Source organism: Emydura macquarii, unplaced genomic scaffold, assembly GCF_026122565.2.
Source record: "Emydura macquarii macquarii isolate MOO-44397 ecotype Brisbane River unplaced genomic scaffold, CSIRO-AGI_Emac_v2 contig_480, whole genome shotgun sequence".
NCBI lineage: Eukaryota > Metazoa > Chordata > Testudines > Chelidae > Emydura > Emydura macquarii.
In genome coordinates this window covers 2,212,252-2,233,381 of record NW_027130617.1, presented here as the reverse complement: position 1 = coordinate 2,233,381, position 21,130 = coordinate 2,212,252, and the positions used below count along the sequence as shown (strand labels likewise).

At 43.6% G+C, this 21,130-nt stretch overlaps 1 protein-coding gene across 5 annotated transcripts in view; it reads right to left on the bottom strand.

Annotated features, from left to right (window-relative positions):
• Positions 1-21,130, bottom strand: part of CAMSAP2 (calmodulin regulated spectrin associated protein family member 2) — a 168,860-nt gene that overhangs the window by 18,607 nt on the left and 129,123 nt on the right. For all 5 annotated transcript variants that reach the window (XM_067538308.1, XM_067538309.1, XM_067538310.1 and 2 more), the window contains 3 exons: positions 14,531-14,624; positions 13,247-13,340; positions 395-477 (listed from right to left, as the gene is read on the bottom strand). In XM_067538308.1, coding sequence (XP_067394409.1) covers positions 395-477; positions 13,247-13,340; positions 14,531-14,624 — 271 coding nt within the window. The remainder of the gene's footprint in view (positions 1-394; positions 478-13,246; positions 13,341-14,530; positions 14,625-21,130) is intronic.

Here is a 21,130-nt window from a genome sequence, read left to right as displayed (position 1 = left end):
TTTTTATTTTAATGTAAACAAAAGTATGGCAATCATATACATGGAATATATCATATGCACACAACACCCATCACTCAATAAAGAGATAAAGGTAAATTTATTGCTGAATACCAATATTAATTATGTTATAAATAACTGTTGAAAGGCATATTCCACCTAGAGTAGAAACCAAACTTCATAAAACGTATACAGTCTGTAATTCTTTACAAAAACAATGTCCTGAATGTGTGCTTATTACAAGAAGTTATGGTCCCAACCTTGTAAGCTATCCATATGTGGCTCTCCCATGGAAGTCAATGGGAGTTTTGCATGAAGATATCCTGTAAGAGTACTAAGAAAACAAGACAGATAATATTTTATCCAAAAAAACAAAAACCCAGTACTATGTTGTTACCTGGAGCAGTTGAATAAGGCTGATGGTGTGTTTGCTGAACAGGCAAAAATTGATGAGATGATGTAAAAGTTGGACCCTCCACACTATAAAGCAAAATAAATTAATTTAAAATTAATAGATAGAAGCCTCATTAGAAGAATGCAGCCAAACTTTGCATACTAGGACTGAACAAGAAGTAATTTATTTCTGTGAGAGGGAAGAAGTTGGATGTAATTTTGTTCTTGAAATATTAATGTATTAAATAAAGAAGTACAACCATCTTAATTACCACCACTAGAGCCAAAAGAAACCTACACAGAAGAAATTAAAATGGAAAGTTTTTCTGTAGTTTTTTAAAAAATGCCTACTGAAAATGTTCGTTTATTGGTAAAACATTTGTCTTTTCACTTATTCCGTACTAATATTCTTCTTGTGAAGGTCACTTCTTGAAGTTTGATCTTGGCAATAACACATTACAGCACATAATATAAATACAAACAAAGGCAGAGATTTCCTGCTGTCCACAACAGACAGTGTCTAAAGTAGATGGCAAAGGTTCTTCTGTCACAAAACTCTCGTTTTAGTTGCTATAACTTTCTGAAAATATTCCTTTGGGTCTGAAACTTTATGTGCATTTTAAGAAAGTAGAAAAAGAGGGTTCTATGATGGAATGGCTTTGCAAATATGACTGAAGTGTTCACTACTAATACACTAATTACAAAAGTTAGCTCTCTTTCTGCTGATTTTAACAACAAATACTTGTTCATTTGATTCAAAGAAAAGGGCTTTACTAAACTAGCTGTTTTAGTCTAGAAAGGTTTTATTAATTCAGCTAGTTAATCGATGTGTTGTCTCCATGTCAGAATGACAGACACAGAAAACAGTATGTGGAATGCTTCTAAAGTAACCAAACTCAACGTATTGGATTAAATCCTTTGATGCTTGGTATTCTGTCCTCATAGGTGAAGAAAATCACAAACATTTTGTCCCATTTTTCAGTTATTAATCTTCCACGTATCTGGTGCTCCATGCATACTTCAAAATATTTTTTTCATTGTGTTGTGTATCAGTTGACCATGGAATCTAATTTATTCATCTACTGCCTTTAGATCAGCTTCCTAGATACTACAGTGATAGGCTCTTTACAAATACCTATCTAGATTTTTGCAACTTGCTTTTTTAATGTAATATGATACAACAAAAGTGACAACTAGTTTTTTATTATTTAATTAAAAAAACATGACTAGCAAAGGACAAAGACAACTCAGCACCACAGGCACAATCTGCTGCTCCGATGTGATTTTCGCATAATGCGTAGTGTATATTGGCAAGGTCACATTTAAAGAACCTTCATGAGAAGGACATTAATGTGAGATGATAGAAAATATGGATGAATAAATAAAACATCTTCCATGATACCTATGAAAACTGAATAAAAATTCCTATTTGATTATTTCTGCAGATTTCTTTAAGCAATAGAAAACTGGCATATTGGTTTGTACCCTTATTTTAGATTTCATTTTAAAAATACCTATTCCATACTCCAAGTGCCTATAGATTATTTCAGAAGGAAATTTCATTGGGAAAAGATTTGTAAAACATTCTATCCTGGAGAAAGGAAATCCACCTGCTTAAATATCAATCTCCTCATCTGCTCAGGAAAACTCTGATGGTAGCACTAGCTATTAATTTTCTAGCAATATGAACCCAATCCCTTGAGGCAGAGCCCATCCATTTATTTGCAACGGAGTGCAGTGCAATATTATCATACAGTGCAAAGAGATGGGTACTAACCTTCTGTAAAGGTTGTTCTTTGAGATGTGTTGCTCATGTCCATTCCAATTAGGTGTGTACGCGCCTTGTGCACGGTTGCCGGAAATTTTTTCCCTCCAGTAATACCCATAAGGTCAGCTCTGGAGCTCCCTGGAGTCACGTGTCCATATCACTTCATATAAGGACCTGCCGACCCTTTGCCTCCTCAGTTCCTTCTTGCCAGAAGACTCCAACAGAGGGGTAGGCAGGTGGGTTTGGAATGGACCTGAGCAACACATCTCAAAGAACAACAGTTACAGAAGGTTAGTAATCATCTTTTTTTCTTCGAGTGCTTGCTCAAGTCAATTCCTATTAGGTGATTCACAAGTGTTCCCTATGTGGCGGGGTTGGAGTTCAGTGGAGAACTGACTGCAGGACCACTCTGCCCACTGCTGCATCCTCTCTGGCCTGCTGGGTAATGGCGTAATGTGCCACGGAAGTGTGAATGGAGGACCACATCACTGCCCTGCAAATATCCTGGATTGGGACCCGGGCTACGAAAGCTGTCGAGGTTACCTGGGTTCTTGTCAAGTGGGCTGTCAGAGCAGGGGCTGGCACCTCTGCTAGTTCATAACAGGTCCTAATACATGATGTAATCCATGATGAAATTATCTGGGGGGGAGGGGAGAAGACCGGAAGGCCTTTCATTCTGTCCCCTACTGCCATGAAGAGCTGGGGGGTCCCCCTAAAGGGCCTCATTCTTTCGATATAGAAGGCCTAAGTCCTCCTAACGTTCAGCGAATGAAGGCTCTGCTAATGGTCGCTAGCATGCGGCTTGGGGTAGAAGACAGGGAGAAAGATGTCCTGATTAAAGTGAAACTGAGACCACTTTTGGAAGGAATGCAAGTTGTGGTCATAGACGAACCTTCTCCTTGAAAAACACTGTGTATGGAGATGGAGCATGTCACTAATGGTTCAAATGATGGTCTCATCAGTGCAGACAGAACCAAGTTAAGGTCCCACTGAGAAACCGGCTGATGGGTTTGAGAAAACATTCTGTCGAGACCCTTGAGAAAACAGTTCACTATGTAGTTTGAGAAAATTGAACAGCCCTCTACCCATGGAGGAAAGGCCGAGATTGCCGCCAGGTGGACCTTCAGAGAGGACACAGATAGCCCATGATGCTTAAGGTGTAACAAATGGTCTAAGATAAGTGGTATAGGTGAAGCTTCCAGGGAAACCCCTTTCTGTTGTGACCAGAGGGAGAACCTCTTCCACTTTGCCCTGTAGGTGGTTCTTGTGGACGGCTTTCTACTTTCCATTAAGATTTCCCTAATCTGCTCCGAGCATTGTAGCTCCTGCTGGTTCAGCCATAGAGCTTCAAAGATGTGAGACAAAGAGACTGCAGGTTTGGGTGATGAATGCGATCTTGATGCTGAGTGATCAAATCCAGTAGCAATGGAAGACTGATAGGGGTCTCTACAGCAAGTTCGAGGAACATGGTGAACCAATATTGGCGCGACCATCCTGGGGCAACCAGGATTATCATCGACTTGTTTTTTTCCACTTTCAGAAGGACCTTGTGTATCAACGGGATCAGCGGAAAAGCGTAGAACAGGTGACCTAACCAGGGAATAAGGAAAGCATCTGCTATTGAGCCCTGGCTGTGTCCTTGGAAAGAACAAAACCTCATGCATTTCTTGTTGAAGCTCGTCACGAACAGGTCCACTTGGGGAATTCCCCACCTTTGGAAGATGTCGTTCACCACATCTGGGTGTAGAGATCACTTATGGGTAGCTATTGACCTGCTGAGGAGGTCTGCCAGCACATTCTTGGATCCCGGGAGGTATGACACTTCTATATGGATCCTGTGAATTATACAGAAGTGCCAAAGATCGAGGGTTTCTTGACACAGGAAAGAGGAGCAAGCAGCCCCGTTTGCTTATATAAAACATTGCTGTTGTGTTGTCTGTTTTTACTGCGATGCATTTGCCCTTCATGTGATCTTTGAAAGCTTAATGTGCTAACTGAATGCTCTCAGCTCCCTCACGTTGATATGAGCAGAAAATTCCCCTTGTGACCATTGACCCTGGGTTCTCATCTGGCCCAGATGGGCCCCCCAGCCTGAGTCTGAGGTGTCGGTTACCAGTGTCATGGTGGGCTGTGGGCTCGAGAAGGAGACTCCTGCACAGACCACTCCCTGGTCTAGCCACCACCTGAGCGAAATTAACACTGGTGACGGGATCAATACCATCTTGTCAATACAATCCGGAGAGGGCCAGTAGATGGAAATCAGCCAGACCTGTAGGGGTCTGAGATGTAGCCTGACGTACTGAACTACTTGCATGCATGCTGCCAGGTGTCCCAACAGTCTTAGGCCTGGTCTGCACTGACAATGTAAGTCGATGTAATGCAGTTTACATAGACCACAAAATATGTATCTCCATTGGCATGTCAGTTCTGCCGACCTAAATCGTGGTAAAATTCAATTTAATAAAACCACCTCCGCAAGTGGTGTAGCACTGAAGTCAAATTCTGTGGGTTGAATGGGTGTCAGTGTAGGCAGAGCACAACATAAATCGACGTCATTAGCCTCCAGGAGATATCCCATAATGTTCTATTCTGACCGCTCTGCACATTCAGAGTCTGCTGCACTGTGGCCACATAAACATTAAATAGCTCCTCCCTGCAAGCCGTGGGAAATTTTGAATTCCCATTTCCTGTTTGGTCAGTGTGGAAAGAGCTTGCCAGCACAACTGATCATGGCGACTGCATGCCCCAAATGCACTCCAACCTGGAGTCAACCTGAGCTCTTGGATATCATCGGTCTGTGGGGCGAAGAGTCTGTTCTGGATCAGCTCTGAGCAAGCAAAATAAATTTGGATATCTTCAAGATATCTTGCGGCGTGTTAGAGAAGGGGCACAACAGGGATACGCAGCCACGTTAAGATCAAAGAGCTAAGGCAGGCTTATCAGAAAACAAGGAAGCTAAAAGTTGTTCTGGCTCCTCACCCAAAACATGCCACCTTTACGAGGAGCTGCATGTGATTCTCAGCGGAGACCCCATCACCATGCCACCATTCAGTGTTGATACCTCGGGGGAATCCGAGGCCAGGATGAATGAGGATGCGTCTGTGGATGAGGAGAATGATGAGAATAGGGGGCAGGCAAGTGGGGTATTCCTTCTTCCTGAAAGCCAGGAGCTGTTTGCAACAAAGGAGCAGCCCACCCAGACACAGGAAACTGTGACTGACCGTGATGCTGGGGAAGGCACATCTGGTGAGTATGTACTGCAAATTGCATGTATTTGGTTATATCCCCAGTTCAGAATCTTGTACCAGCAGGAAAAAGTGGTGTGTGTGGTGGTGGGGCTGTGCTTCCTCATACTTGGTGTGCTTAAGCATTGGGTTCACCCTGGAAAAAATTATTTGTGTGCACAGGGATGCTCCAAGAATTCTCCATGCATATCTCCAAGAAGCTTTCATGTAGGTACTCTGTAATCCTTTGCAGAAGGTTTCTTGAGAGGGCAGCCTTATTTCTTCCACCGTGATAGGACACTTTCTCCTGCCACTCTGTTATTAATTGTGCAAGCATCATCACAGAATACAGCATAGCAGCACAAGGGCCAGGCCTGTAGCCAGACGCTTGCAGCAAATCCTCCCTTCCCACCTGTGTGACCCTCAGCAGGCTGATATCACTCATGGTTACCTAGGGAAGATAGCGCACATTTACAGTACCCGCCCAAGAAAGTTTTTGAAGTGTTCTTGCACAGCCGGAGATGGTTTCTTGGTTCAGTACACTGCAAGTCCCTAAGCAGGACGTTGTTGCTATGGGCTTTGGGTTTCCGCAAACAGGTTCCCATTTTTTTCCTCCAGAGATGGTTAACCCGTACCCACTCTTCACCCTTTCTACTGCCTGTTAAAAGCCTAATCAATTGGGAGCTCAACATTCATTCTGCTCTAGGGAACATGGACCAGTGCAGCACGGGCACTGGGGATTTCACTAACACAGATGCACTAGCCCCTTACTTACCATGGCTGGAACGGCACTCAGACCCCTGCAAAAGTCAGACAATGGTATGCAGTTGTAGTCTTCTCTTGGGAATGTTCAGGGGAGTTATTTTTACATTGTAACATTGCTTTTCGTCCATGGGATGAGTTAACAATGGGTACCTTGCTTCCCTCACGGTGGACAACGTGGCCTTCAGCACACCACCGTCTCATACTCCTGCAGAGCGCCTGTCACAGATAAGAAGGCGGAAAAAAATCCCCGGGATGACATGTTTAATAAGATAATGAACGCCTTCGTGGCTGCTGACAGAGCTAAGAGCATGGAGGATTTCACTATCTGACAAACTGAACATGGACATGGACAACAGGAAGGCAGCACAGGAGTATGAGTGTTCAACACAAGAAGAGATGCTGCATATAATATGTGATCAGTCAGACATGTTGAGGCATCTGGTTGAGCTTCAGGAAGCTCAGCAGCAAGACAGACTCCCTCTGCAGCTCCTGCAAAACTCTGAGCTAATGCATTCTTTCCTATTTCCCACCCCAAAGCTGTCTAGGAGGAGATTGAACAGGGTACAATACATGCTGCACTCCTCACCAGTTGAGGGGAGCAGAAAGAGGCGACGGCCCCTTTATGGACTGGGAATGTGGGATTATTTCATGTCACAGCCAAAATGGGCTCTGTATCCCTGGCCCCACACAATGCATGCGACACATTGAATTATCTTCCATTTCCCCCCTCTGTGAAGGATCACCAATAAAAAAAGTACTGCTTTACAATTCATTACTGTTTATTTATTGATAGCAAGGGAATAAAAGAAGGGGGACGTTTGGGGAGGGAAATGGATTGATGGGGGAGAGGAAAGGTTGGGGGGGGGGAACATACTGCTTCACAATTCATTACTGTTTATTTATTGATTAGAAAGGAATAAAGGGAGGTGGAAGGGGGGACTGTAATGGTGGGTGAGGGGGAAGGAGGGAAACTGGATAGGTGGGGGATGGGTAGGGGATACAAAATGAAAGTACAGCACAGATAAGCAATGCACATTACTGTTGTGTCTCGTTGCAAAAGTGGTTTTTCAATGCTTCCCTGAGGTGCAGCGCTCCGTGATTGCTCTCAGCATTGCAATGGCATCTGGCTGCTCAAAATTTGTGGACAGCCTATCTGCCTCCACAACCCAACAGGAATTTCTCCCACTTTGTCTCACAGACATTATGGAGCACGCAGCAGACAGAGATAACTATTGGGATGTTTTTTCCACTGAGGTCTAACATAGTGAGCAGACTGCGCCTTTAAACATCCAAATGCACATTCCACCACCATTCTGCACTTGCTGAGCATATTATTAAAACACTCCTTGTCGCTGTCCAGGTGCCCGGTGTAGGGCTTCGTTAGCCAAGGTAGCAAGAGATAGGCAGGATCCCCCAGGATCACTATTGGCATTTCAACATCGCCAATATTTATTTTTTGGTCAGGGAAGAAAGTGCCCGCCTGCATCTTTTTTAACAGACCTGAGTTCCTAAAGATACGCATGTCATTCACCTTTCCAGACCACCCCATATTGATGTCAGTAAAGTGTCCCCTGTGATCCACAAGGGCCTGCAACGCCACTGAGAAGTATCCCTTTCAATTTATGTATTCTGTGGCAAGGTAGTCCGGGGCTGAGATAGGGATGTGGGTGCCATCTATGGCTCCACCATAGTTTGGGAACCCCACTGCCTTCCGCTATGTCCTCTACTTTTCCCAAAGTCACTACCCTTCTTAGCAGAAGTTTATTAATGGCCTGGCACACTTGTATCACAGCTGTTCCCACAGTGGATTTACCGACTCCGAATTGATTGCCAACTGACCGGTAGCAGTCTGGCATTGCTAGCTTCCACAGAGCGATGGCCACTCTCTTCTCCACTGTCAGGGCTGGTCTCAAGTGAGTATTCATGCGTTTCAGGGCTGGGGAGGGCTCTCCGCAAAGTTCAAAGAAAGTGGCCTTTCGCATTCAAAAGTTCTGCAGCCCCTGCTCATCATCCCACACCTTCATAACAATGCAATCCCACCAGTCACTGCTTGTTTCATGGGACCAGAAGCAGCACTCCACCGACTGCAGATGGTGCATGACAGCCTGCAGCAAACAGGAATTGTTTTGTTCTCTGGCTTTTATCAAGGCGGCCTCTGTAACATCGTAATTTTCACTGGTGTGGCTCCTGTCTCGCCCCTGAAAATACTGCAGAAAAAGTTGTGAGGTCTTTGTGATGCTCACAATAATAGTGCAGAGCTGAGCAGGCTCCATTCCTCTCAAGCAATAGTGTGCGTGTGGCAGAGAGTGAAGGGTTTGAAAAAATGGCACAAAAAGGTGGTCTGTTTGTTTGGACTGGGACAAGAAGGGGGGAAGAGGGGAAGAGAGGGAGTATGTTGCAGGAGGATGACAACCTTCCCAAAAGCCTCTGAGCTAGCTGCACTGTGGGATAGCCACCCACAGTACACTGCTTTGATTATTGACCCAAGCATGGCTAGCGGGGACGCAATCCCCCAATGCAATGAGCGTGGTGTGATCATGCTCCTCCGACTTCTAAAATATGGTGGGTGAAAGTCGATTTATTTCACTCTGCAATGCAGACATACCCTTAGACAGCTTTTTACTGTGACCATGGGGTGGCAATTCCACACCTGTATGATAGAGAGAAGGCTGCAAAATCAAGTCTCTGGCAGGAAGGCTCTGGACGTGTTTGAATCCAAAACAGCCCCTATAAACTCTATCCTTTGAGTGGGGGTCAGAACAGACTTCTGTTTGTTGACCAAGAGGCCCAGACTGGTAAATGTTAGCTTTATAAACTCTATGTCCGATTCTAATTGCCATCTGGATCTCCCTTTGATCAGCCAGTCGTCCAGATATGGGAAGACCTGCATCCCACACTTTCTGTGGAAAGCGGCCACCATCGCTATGCATTTTGTAAAGACTCTGGGAGCAGTCAAGAGGCCGAACAGAAGTCCCATAAACTGGTAGTGATGGCTGCTGATCACAAATCTGAGGAACCTCCTGTGCCTTGGAACGATCGACACATGGAAATATGCGTCTTTCTAGGTCTCTGACCTAGTGTGATGGAATCTACTCCCTGACGCTAAAGACAGCGAGCGACCGGATTGGGGTCCCTGTGCTTGGTGGAAAGCCCACGGAATCCAGAATGGCCATTGGGGTGGGTTTTGCCACTGAGGGGGCCACAGCACCCTGAAAAGCTGAAACATCTCTTGTCCTTGGTGCCGACTCCTGTTCCGATGCCGACTTCTGCACGAGGTGAAAGATTTGGTTTCAGACTCGGATCCTGACCCGCTTCCCAGAGACCATGGCGGCATGGTGGCCCTCAGTGCTGGTGACCAGTGCTGGGGTGACGGCTATCGGGACATCAGAGCAGGCTTCCCCATGGATGTTACCGGCTTACACTCTACTGGTGCTTCTGCCTTTGGTAGTTGTCTCTGGGGCTGTGGTTGCTGCGGCACCATGCTCACGATGAGCTCTCTGGCCGCTTAAAATGTCTCCGGGATGGAGGGTGACTGGATGTCCTCCAGCTCCTCATCCAACTCCCTGGTGGGGGGGAGTGGCCGGTGCTGGACTTGACATACCCCTCTCTGGAGCCAGAGTTGACGGCGGTGCGGATCTAGGGGCAGTGTTCAAGTGGCCCGATGCAGGTCACACTGCACTATCTTCTTTATGCCCAGATGGTTTCGGAGGGGGCAACCGGCCTCTATCCAACTTCTTAAGTTTCCTTCTCAGGACCGGTGAATGGGAGTGGTGTCAAGCACTCACCGTTCTCAGCGCCGGTGATTCCTTACGGTGCCGAGGGTCTCGAGTGCTTGAATCCTTCCTCAGCACCGGATCACAGAAAGAGTCTGGAGCGCTTCTTACTGACACCGACGCACTGGGTGCTGGCTCTGATGGGTTTGGAGATGGTCGAGGGGCCACCTCCATCAGGAGAAACTTCAACCTTTGACTCCTGACTTCTGAGTGCGAGGGCGGAATCCCCTGCAGAGTTTGCACCAGTCTTTCTGGTGCACCTCCCCTAAGCACTTGAGACAAGTGGAGTGCGGGTCATTCCTTGGGAAGGGCTTCTTGCACTCCTTGCATGGTTTGAATCCAGGGGACTGAGGCATGCTCTGGCCCCTGGACAAGAGACTGATCCCCTAAGGGGATCTGCCTAAACTGTAACTACTAACTGTTCTTAACTGCTAACTATTAACACTAATTGAACTATTTACAAGTATAAAGATAATTGAATCACTGGGGAAAAGGAGACTCTGGCCGAGCAAGAGATGATGGATTCCGGCTGAGCATCACAGGCCTGAGGAGGCGGCGGGTAGGCAGGCCCTTATATGGAGTGATATGGATGCGTAACTCCAGGCGGCTCCAGAGCCGGCCCTATGGGTATTACTGGGGGAAAAACCTTCTAGCAACCATGCACGAGGCACACACACACCTAATTGGAATCAACATGAGCAAGCACTTGAAGAAGAAGCACTGTTTAATGATAACAAAAAATAGACCTGACAATTAGTTAATTAATTAGTGGACTCATAACATTCCAACACAGAAATTATACTTAGTCCTTACAGAGACAATAAAATAATTGTTGCAATGATGAACCAGTAAAATATTCTACCCTATTATATACAATGTTGATCATGATTTGTACTACAGTTCTAAACAGGGCCCATGAAACAGATTCTACTACAAATTCAGCATATATGTCAAGGAACATATTTGGGGCAGCTTACAGACATTACTTAACTTCGGAGTCCTAATGATAGTAGTAAAAATCTGGGATTCCTAGGGGCCTTCTACAAATGGAATTCAAATGTCTATCTCAGAGCTTCCAATCAATCCTTTTCAGTCTGATTTCAGACTGATGATTTCAGTCAAAACCATCTACACAGACAGATTTTCTTCTTATCCAATGGGGGGAATTCTGTTTGGTGAAACAAAGGTTCTGATGTCACTGAAGGACTGTCAGAGCAGAAATAATTCCCTTATGAAGGGCTTCAACTGTGGTTTCTTATAACTTGCAAGCTATATACTTCCTTCTCTTGTATTGTTGATTCAATTTTCAGCTAATAAATATTTTCTTTAAGTATAATGTAAATAAAGTTTCTTCAGTATTAATAATTCTATAGTAGAACGAAGCTCACAACTTTAAGTATAAAAGAAGCAATTTGCTGTCTTGTATGGAACTTTTAAAGGACATCCCTGACCAAGGCTCCAATTCTCATCTCACACTGGAGTCACACTGGTGTAACCCCATTGTCTTTAGGGGAATAGCTCCTGACTTACACCTGTGTAAGTGAGAGGAGAATCAGGCCCTAGCACCTAATGGTATTAAGAAATATTATTCTCTGCTTGACACATTTCTTTATGCTATCACTCAGAAGACACTGAACAGGATTAGCCAGGTTAGCTAAATAAAAATAATATACCAAATAGCCAATTAAAATGCTAATTTTATCCTCCTTTGCCCCAAAGTCATAATCAATAAATCTATTGCCCATATTGAAATGTAACTGTCATACAACACATATTCCAATTCTATTCAACTGAAGGCCTTCTCTGGCTCCATCAAAAGAAAGATTAAACAGGGATAAGGTTCAATTCTCCACAATATCTATTGTTCTGTGAGCAAGGGAACAAAATGAAAAGGAGACCTACTCTTGACTCCAAAACTGTAACTCAACTTAACTAGGACACTAAAGTCAAAATCAATTTAAAGCTTTTAAACAAAAACTAAACATAGTTAGTGAATTCACTCTTCTGGATTCCCACTGGTTTCACAATTAAAGATTTTCTCATAATAAACTATGGCACATTTTGGTTTTATCTCCGTCAAGATTTCATAACCCTAAGAGTTAGGGTGCCACTGTGAGACCAGCAGTCAGTCTTTTCTGTTCCTTTCTTTTCTTGGCCTCATATATGGTGAACAAAGCTTAATTTAACATAGTTCAACAATGGCCACTTGCCAGAAAAATTCATACCCGAGATTTTCTCTCAATTTCTTCAGACGTCATAATTTCTGTGTGTTATATTAAAAGTCTAAATCTTCTGCTGATTAATCTACCTCTTACCACAGAAGTAGCATTATAAATGCTTTTCTAAAGGCACGCATCACCACAATATCTAGGTGCACCACCAGTATGACAAGGAAAAGATTTTATTCTTTTCCCATTTCTAAGAATGTGATTTCTAGTACTTCAAGAGGCTCTTCCATTGAGGCATTAATTCCACTACTTTGAATAGCTAGTTCTAAGTAACCATTTTAAGTGTACATATTACAGGAATACTAAAAAGCAACAAATCAAATAATTGATTATTTTACAAAGCAGCATGCTGTTTATATAGGCTTACTGTGAAAGGCTGTGAAGCCCGATAACACACATTCAAGTTTTGGGGCCGCTGGAGTTGAAAACACTGACTGGTTTGAATATTAAATCTCTAGACTCAAGGGTGGCTTGTGATACAGTATATTAGTACACTGGTAACAGAGTTCAAATCATCAATATTGTAGATCACAAGCAAATAAGAGTTTATTACTCCCATTTTAGTCTCCACTGTACAGATGATGATAAACTGAACAGGCCCAATCTTGTGAGGTGCTAAGTAGATTCAGTTCCCTTTGACTTAAATGAGCGTTGAGTGCCTTCATGACTTGCAGGACAGAGACTGTGAGAAAGTGAACCCCAGGACTCGAAATGCAGGTAGTGCATCCAATTGGTCTGAGCTACATGGGGCAGGCTTCCATAATACAAGCAATCCGGTTCTAGCTAGAACTATCAGTCTTGCACTTTTATAACTAAATTCATTTTCAGAATTTAACAAGATTTCTCAATCATTTCATATGTATTCTTACACAGAACGAAAAGGAATGAAGGGGACCAGGTCCGAAAATTCTATAAGAGTTGTTAGCAGTCTTTTGCTTTATGCTTACGGAATCATGTATAAGAAATTTGACTTCACCCATTTGGTAATATGGCCTCTGGATATTTCTAGAAAGGGCATCAGAAAATATACAAACACTTATGCTTGATTTGAGTGGAAGGGAGAGAGATGTAAAACAGTACAAAAGAGACTGATATTACCTGGCTATAAAGTCAGAACCACATGAGCTATCCATATAGTTTCTTCTATTAGCATTCAAAATAGGAACAGAAGATGCATCTTTCACAGGTTCAACTGCAATAAAAGACAAAACCTTCACATTATTTTAGTTTAGCATGCAGTTCAAACCCTTATTAACAAAGCTGGATGAAATATTTTGAAGTAATTTTTATTCAATAATTTTACAAAAGGAATAGTTTTTAATTTATTCAATTTTTTAAATAGAAAGGGTTCATTTTTTTTCTTAGCCCCTGTTCTGTCCCCTTTTCCCCATTTTGCCATTGAAAATGGGGAGAGGAAGAGTGAGAGGGATAAAGGAATATCGATAAATCAAAAAACTGAAAAAGCCACTAAGTATTTTATTTCTGATTTTGAAAAAAGGTAATTTTCTGACAAACTATTTTTGTTCAAAATTTTTTGAAAAACTCTTCTTAGTAAAAAAAATATTTAGGCTACATTTTAAATTAGTTAGCACCATTTAAATGATTACTTTTTTCCAGATGTTTTGTTTATTATATATATATATATATATATGTATATATTGTATATACATATACAATATGTACATGCAAAAAAACGAAGGCAGTAAAAGTCTGCACAACAAAACTGTGATTGCAAGTCTCAATACTAAAACCATAGTACGATAGCTCGTAATTCTTACCTTGCCTCCACAGCCTCTAAAAGATCTGCCTGAGTGGCAGATTTATCAGTCTGAAAAATTGCTGAAAAAAGATTGTGCCTGAAATTTTTGCTATGCAGGTGCAGAGTTTTGTCATCCTTCCCGGATCTGTTCCCCACCCTGCCCCGAGTTCTTTCGGTTTTGTGTCTCATTCCCAACAATAAAAGATTATATGGGCCAAATTCTGCCCTCGTGTGTCTACAAAGTCCCACTTGCTTTGCAGGGTTTGCAGACGTACAAGTGAGTGGTGTTTAGGGTTCCTCTAGATTACACCAATGTACAGTAGTTACATAAAGACAAATATTCCTAGTCTAGAGAAGACTTTAATCAACAAGTCTGTTGCTGATGTACGAGAAGGAAGAGGAATCCTGCTCACTCTCAGTTTTGTTGATTCCTGAGAAATACATTCAAATTTCATACAAAGGTTTCCTTTATACCTAGTCAATTGTCAGAGTAAAATCCCACTTTAAGGGGCTTGTTTGTGGCCAAGCTCTGTGAACTGAATTGTAGATTAAATCAGTGTACACAATGGCAACCTGAACCCTATGGGGTTTGAACAAGATATCAAAAACAAATACTTAGTTACCTTGGGGATTAATGACAACACGAGGCTGTACAAATGATGGCTTCACCACTTCAAACCACCAGAAAAGTTCTGCCATGAACACCAAATAATTACTCTACAAGAAATCAAGGAAATTTAGGTAAAGAAAAACCATACAAATCTTAATCCTAAGTAAAATTATAAAATAGTCATATAACATTCAGCAGAGGTCTCTGTATTTTATCCAGTTTTCATTAACAAATCTGTTAAAGTACTTAGATGGTCAGATCATCAGTGTATGTATGTATAGAAGTATTATAGGCTGGTAGCACAACCTATTATAATGGGAAGTGTCAGGCAATCTTAATAAGACCCTGCTTATAACTTTGTCAAACTCTGTCTGGATTGAATTTTTCCATGCTAGGGGTCTGCCTCAGGCTGAATTTTACTAGAAAGTTTCAGCCAAAACAGTTCTCAGCTACCATTTCTGAGAATGAGACTATTGAAAAATATATCGTTTTGCTCATGTTAAAAAATTCTGGTGACCTTTTCTTTGAACATCTATAGTGCTCTCATTCTTGGGGCAGGGACTTGAAAATTGGCAGGAGGAGATCTTTGTGTCAGGGATGTGCCTTTTGGTTTCCCCACGAAATTCCACTCAACTTTGGCCAAGTTACAGGCTTTTTGAAAAATCACAGGTAACACTGCTCATTAGAGACATGCTAGAGCGTTGAAGCTAAAACCTCCGTACTGAGATTCCACCTGTACTGGGAATGCTGCAATTTAGGGATGAGCAGGATATTCCCTGAAACTGCAGGTCTGGACTGATGCAAGCATGTGCTTGGGCTGAGCACTGGGCACAGGCAGCAAAGGGCTTGTTGCTTTTGTGCTTTCAGTTACCCCCCTCGTTGCTGGTGTCCAAGGAGCATAAAGGAGGAAACTGCCTGATTCAAATGTGGAGGGGACAAGAGTCAGACTGGACTGAGCAGTGGAGAAGTTAGACTGGGACAAGGAGGGACACGTGACTGGTGTGATGGAGAGATTGACTGGCTAGGGAGGGAGATGTAGGATGGAAACTGGGATTGCGAGATCGAGGGACAGAAAATTTATAGATTTCAAGGCCAGAAGTCACCATTACATAATCTAGTCTAATCTCAAAGGAGACTGGGACTGGGAACCCAGGAAGAAAATGGGAGTAGGGGTTCTGGGAGCCAGAGATGAATGGGTGAGATTGAGATTGGAAGAATAGCTGGTGGGGAATGCTGGGACTGGGAACCAGTGGGGCAAGGGTAGAGAAGTGGCAAAGGAGGAGGATAACAGACTGGCTGGGTAAAGAGACTGGGACAAAGAGCGGGAGGAAAGACAATTGTATGAGGAGCTCAGGGAGGGGGACAGTTCAGGGAGGGAATGTACATGGATGGGAGGCAGGCAACTGGATAAGAGAAACAGACTGGACAAGGACCTAGGATGGGGCAAACTAGGACTGACTGACACGGAGACTGGGGACAAAGAGCTGGGGAGGGGGGAAATGGGACTGGGAATGGCTAAGCAAAAAGGTCAGAGTGGAGGACAGTTGGAGGAGAAGGAAGTCTCTTCCCCAGGGCTGGGACTTGAGCCCAATCTTGAGCCCGTTAAAGGACCACCTGAGCTACGCACTGGCTGGAGCCTAGAGGGCCAGAGCTACTGGGCCCCCGCAACTGGGAAGAGTGGCCCCCGGCCAGCGACTGGGAAGAGCGGCCTGCTGCCAACGATTTGGAGGAGCTGCCTGCCACCTGCAACTTGCAGGAGCTGCTGGACACTATGACCCCAAGGGCCAACTGGGACTGCCCCTCGCAATCTACCCCGAGGAAGTGGACTACGACCTGGGCCACAAGTACATGGGCACACGAGGAGGAAGTAGTCTGGAGACAGCCGACTGCGCTCCGGCTGTGTTCAAACCCAGGCAATATCCAGCACGTTTTGGCTGGAGCCCTGCTGATCCAGCGGCAGGATGCCCTGCCACTGTTAGGGCCCTGGGTTGGGATGCAGTGGAGTCGGGTGGGCCTGCGTCCCCCCTTCCCCTCTGGCCTCTCCAATCCTGGGGTGACTGTTTCTCGGGCTGCTAAGCCTCAATAGGCTGTAGCCGGTTACTCTGCTTGCCTGCCCCACCTGGCCTGAGGGCCAGGGCTACAGACTGCTTGTTGTGCCTGCCCCTAATGAAGCGGTGTGGCCTCCCTCTGAGGCTGACAGCCCAGGTCTACCCCAATCTGTTACACTACTCTTGCTGTAAATTAGTGGCAGAGGTTTGTACAGTGAATCTAATGGTTCTAACCCTGATGACTCCCGTGGGTGTCAATATGATGCCACCTGAAGGAATCAGGTTTTAGTTTGCTTTGTTAAAAAGCTAGGAAATCACACAGACAAACCTCTACATTAAAAGAAATCAAAGTTGTTGAAGCACTCAAAAGTTAGGAAATGCCAGAACTAAAAGTTATAGAGAAAATAATTTTAAAATTATTTCCTTCTTATAGAGAACATATGATCTCCCTCTTATACAGAAAATAATTTAAAAATAGTTAAATTCCATGTTTTCCTTTTAATTGCAGTTGTAGGATTATTTATTATAATTTTACAAATGAAAGAAAAAAACATCAACCCCACTCCCTGCATTACGGAAATAATAAAAGTGCTACACCTACTAATGAGTTCAACATTTTACCATAAACATAAAGCCATTTCACACACAAACATATGAGTTTTCAGCGCTTAAGAGTATGCGCTGGGTGTAATCAGCAAAATTGTTTTTTCGAAAGTTTTCTTTTGTAAATATTTACATTGTTTAATCTACACAGACCTTTCAGATAATTTGTACAAATAAATGTATGGAGCATAGCTTGCAAAAAGACTTAGCAAATGTCCATTCATGTATTGCTTCTCTTTTTTGGCCAACAGCATAGTGCTCCTCTTTATCTTCACTCGATAGTAGGTATTAATAAAAAACACACAAGAAGTCCCAAAGAGGAAATTAGGCACACTATCATGCAATATGCTAGGATTGCTACCAATGTGCTGTGGAATTAATAACCAAAAGGACATAGGAATAATAAAATCCTAAATTACAGATTCACATAGCACCCAAATACTAAAATGGCTTCACTTCCTCCTACACTGACATCTTGTGGTCAATTTATATGACGACAGTTGTTAGGGCACTTACCTGTAGTGTGAGAGGCCCAGGTTTGAATCCCCACTCTGGAGCAGGGACTTGTACTCAGAGCTCCCCCCTTCTAGGTGAGTATCCTCACCATCAGGCTACTGGCTATTCTGGGGAAGGATGCTCTCCATCTCTCCTTTTGAAGCTGTTCCACTTAGTATAAGTACTTAAATATTCACTGGAGCAGTGACTTGAGACTCAGGTCTCGCCCATGCAGGTCAGTGTCCTAACCACTAGGCTATAAGTTATTTTGCTCTCAATCTCTTATGTTAAATCTATTCTACTTTGTATACATACACAGAATGAGCCAGAGAGAAAATGACTACAACCTAGTGATTAAGGCACTCCCCTGGGAAGTAGGATACATGGATTAAAATTCCTCCTCTGACTCAGGCACAGAAGCCATTTCAAGTCCCTGCTCCAGAGCAGAAGTTCAAACCTGGGTCTCCCATGTTCCAGGCAAGCGATCTAACTACTGCCTAGAAGTGATAAGGGGAAGACATGTGCACACACTGTCATATGACCGAAAACAGATTTTTCTGATTTGCTAACAAATTCTCAACATTTTCAGAACCTAACTGAATATTTTTTCTAATTTTTTTGGTTTGCTGGCTGAACTGAAAATCAGTTATTCATCAAGCTCTACTCCTGTACCAAACCCTGCTATCCAGGCTTAGCACAGAGTACAGAAGTTATCCCTTTGAATATTTTGCCTTGAGTGATGCCAGCAGACTAGGCACTATTCATGCCAAAGTGCACGTCTTAACTGGACAGTGGGAGATACATAGCTGGAATTTGTCTGGCTCACTAGTGGATTAATATTGATAAAGTAAGTATTAGAATCATAAAGAAGTGTTTAGTCTTTATAGCATGCTTGTGAGTTGCCATGCAGTAATCTTACTTGTAATATCTCTTCCATATTGTGTAACATTGGAGTGGTGTATTGTGAACCAGTCTGTGACTCTAATGTCCCATACAGGAGAGGGACATTAATTAGCGTGAAGAGTTGCTCTTCAACAGAAATTGATACACCCCTTCAGAAAAAGGAAACCCATCAATACCAGATAGGCTATGGGTGGATCTTACAATGGGAAACTCTCTACATCTGGCTTGAGGAATCATCAACAAAAGGGCTCAAGATTCATATTGTTGTTCTGCTCTCCTCCTTATGAAGATGAGTCATGCAAGTGGACTCCTCCCATCAGCTGAATTTGCAGTTCAGAGCACATGGCAGAGGGAGATTAAAAACCTCAACCAAAGGGAAACTAGGTATCTCCATGCTGCTTGGACTCTCGGGGGAGGAGAAGGAGCAGAGGCAAGGTGTTCCTAGGAAGAAGCAAGAGCAGTGGCGTACTAGGGGGGTCGGTGGGGCTAGGCTCCTGGGTGCCGGCCTGGGTGGGGGGGGATGGTGCCAGCCAGGCCCTCAGAGGAGGAGCCGCCCCCTGGCACAGGTAGTCAGAGCATACTCCCGGCCCTATGCCCCTGCTCTGGGTGCAAGGAGGGAGCTGTGGAGACCAGAGTCCATCACGCCCTTGCTGCCCCCACAGCGGGGAGAGAGCAGGAAACGGGCCCGCAGACACCCCCCCCGCACAGGGTGCTGCCCATGTTGCTGCAGCCACCAATTGGGAGGAGTGGGGGAGAGCAGGACATGGGCTCGCAGACACATCCCCCCTCCTCCACGGGGCGCTGCCACTGATGGGGCGAGTGGGGAAGAGTGGGACATGGCTGGGCCTGCAGACACCGCCTCACCCCCTCCGGGGTGCTGCCGCTGCCAGGGAGGCACCAATGTAAGTATGGACCCCAAGTGCCAGAGATCAATGGTACGCCACAGAGCAAGAGATGCGCAGCTGCTTAGTCGGGTTAGCCCTAAAGGCCAAATAGAGCTTGCTGATTACAGAAGCCTATATTATGTTTTGAAACCTGAGACTGAGGCCTGGTCTACACTACACTGTTTGGTTGATGCAAGGCAGCTTACTTTGATCTAGCTGTGGAAGCGTCTTCACTTAAATTTGGTTCCCACCAACATAAGTGCCCTTCTATGCTGATTTAGTAAACACCACCTCCCCAAGTGGCGCAGAGTCATGGTTCACATAATTAGGTTGGCACAGTGTCAGTTTAGACACTGCATTGCCTCCAGGAGCCATCCCCCAAGTTCCCCATACTGACGATACAAGTGCTCCTGGTGAGGACACGCACTACCAACACAAGGAGCCAAGTGTGCACACACACAACCACTTTAATAACTGTGATGGCTGTCTGCCAACGTAAATTAGGTCAACATTTTGTAGTGTAGACATGGCCTCTCTCATTCAGGTGTCTGTTTGCTTGCTTTAACATTGTAAATAACTCTAGATTTCTTTTCCTGTGTAATAAGTCCTCATAGAGGTCACTACAGGATTGGCTACAAGCATTGGCTTTGATGTGACACCTAAAGTACTATTGACCAGGGGTAAGTGATCGCTCTTTGGGATCAGGAGTAACCTGAATATTGCTGTGATTCTTGGTGTAAAGGGTCATCTATCACAGAGATAAGCTCACCCAGGTGGCAAGACACGACTGAGTATGCAAGAGGACTGTCTGCCTGTGTGAAGGCTGTTACAGTGCCTCAGGAGTTTGCACTTGGTGCAGTTCATTGATGAAATCTAAATTTAGAACTCACAATCAATTAGGGTTTTGTATTCTGGTTTCTAACAGTCTGCCCTGCGGTTGGTACTCATGCTCTTGAGTCACTGTTGGGAGCGTTATTCCCCCAATCAAGCTTTTGGCTACTTTCTGATCTATCATCACCTGCATACTAATCTACAGTTAGTGCAGAAGCATGACATCATCTTAATGATAATTCACAACTGTGCTCAGAACACATTTCAGACTGGGTCAAAAATTTATTTAACACTAGATGGCATACTTGCAGCTTTAAACATTTTGGGTTTCTAGCTCTACTCTCATTTTCTAAATGTTCTGAGCTTAGTTACTTCTTTTCCCCTCTTGACATTTCACGCCTACCTAAAGGCTATTAATTAACTTGATGATATAAAAATTAGTTTACTCAGGACTTTTGGTAGAGTACAATGAAATACTCCTACTGTTCAGATATAGTAGTCAGAATAAATGAAAACAAGTTTCTGTACAAAAATCTACTAAACCCATTTCTCTTCAGTATAAAAGGCAGAATTTACATAAATTATCTTTTATATTTCCTTTAGAATCTCTTATTTCCCACACACAGTTTTAAGGTTAAGATTAATTTTAAAGAATCCATATAATTAAAGAATTACATGTCAAAAAATTTAACAGATACCACAGGAATAGTTTGACTAATCTTGATGTTTATAGAGACTCTTAGACATCTAATATTTATTAATTTTGGAATTGCATTTTTTAAAAATTAAAGATTAATTAATAGCATAACATAATAAAATCCCACAATTCATTTATAAACAAGCTTCAAT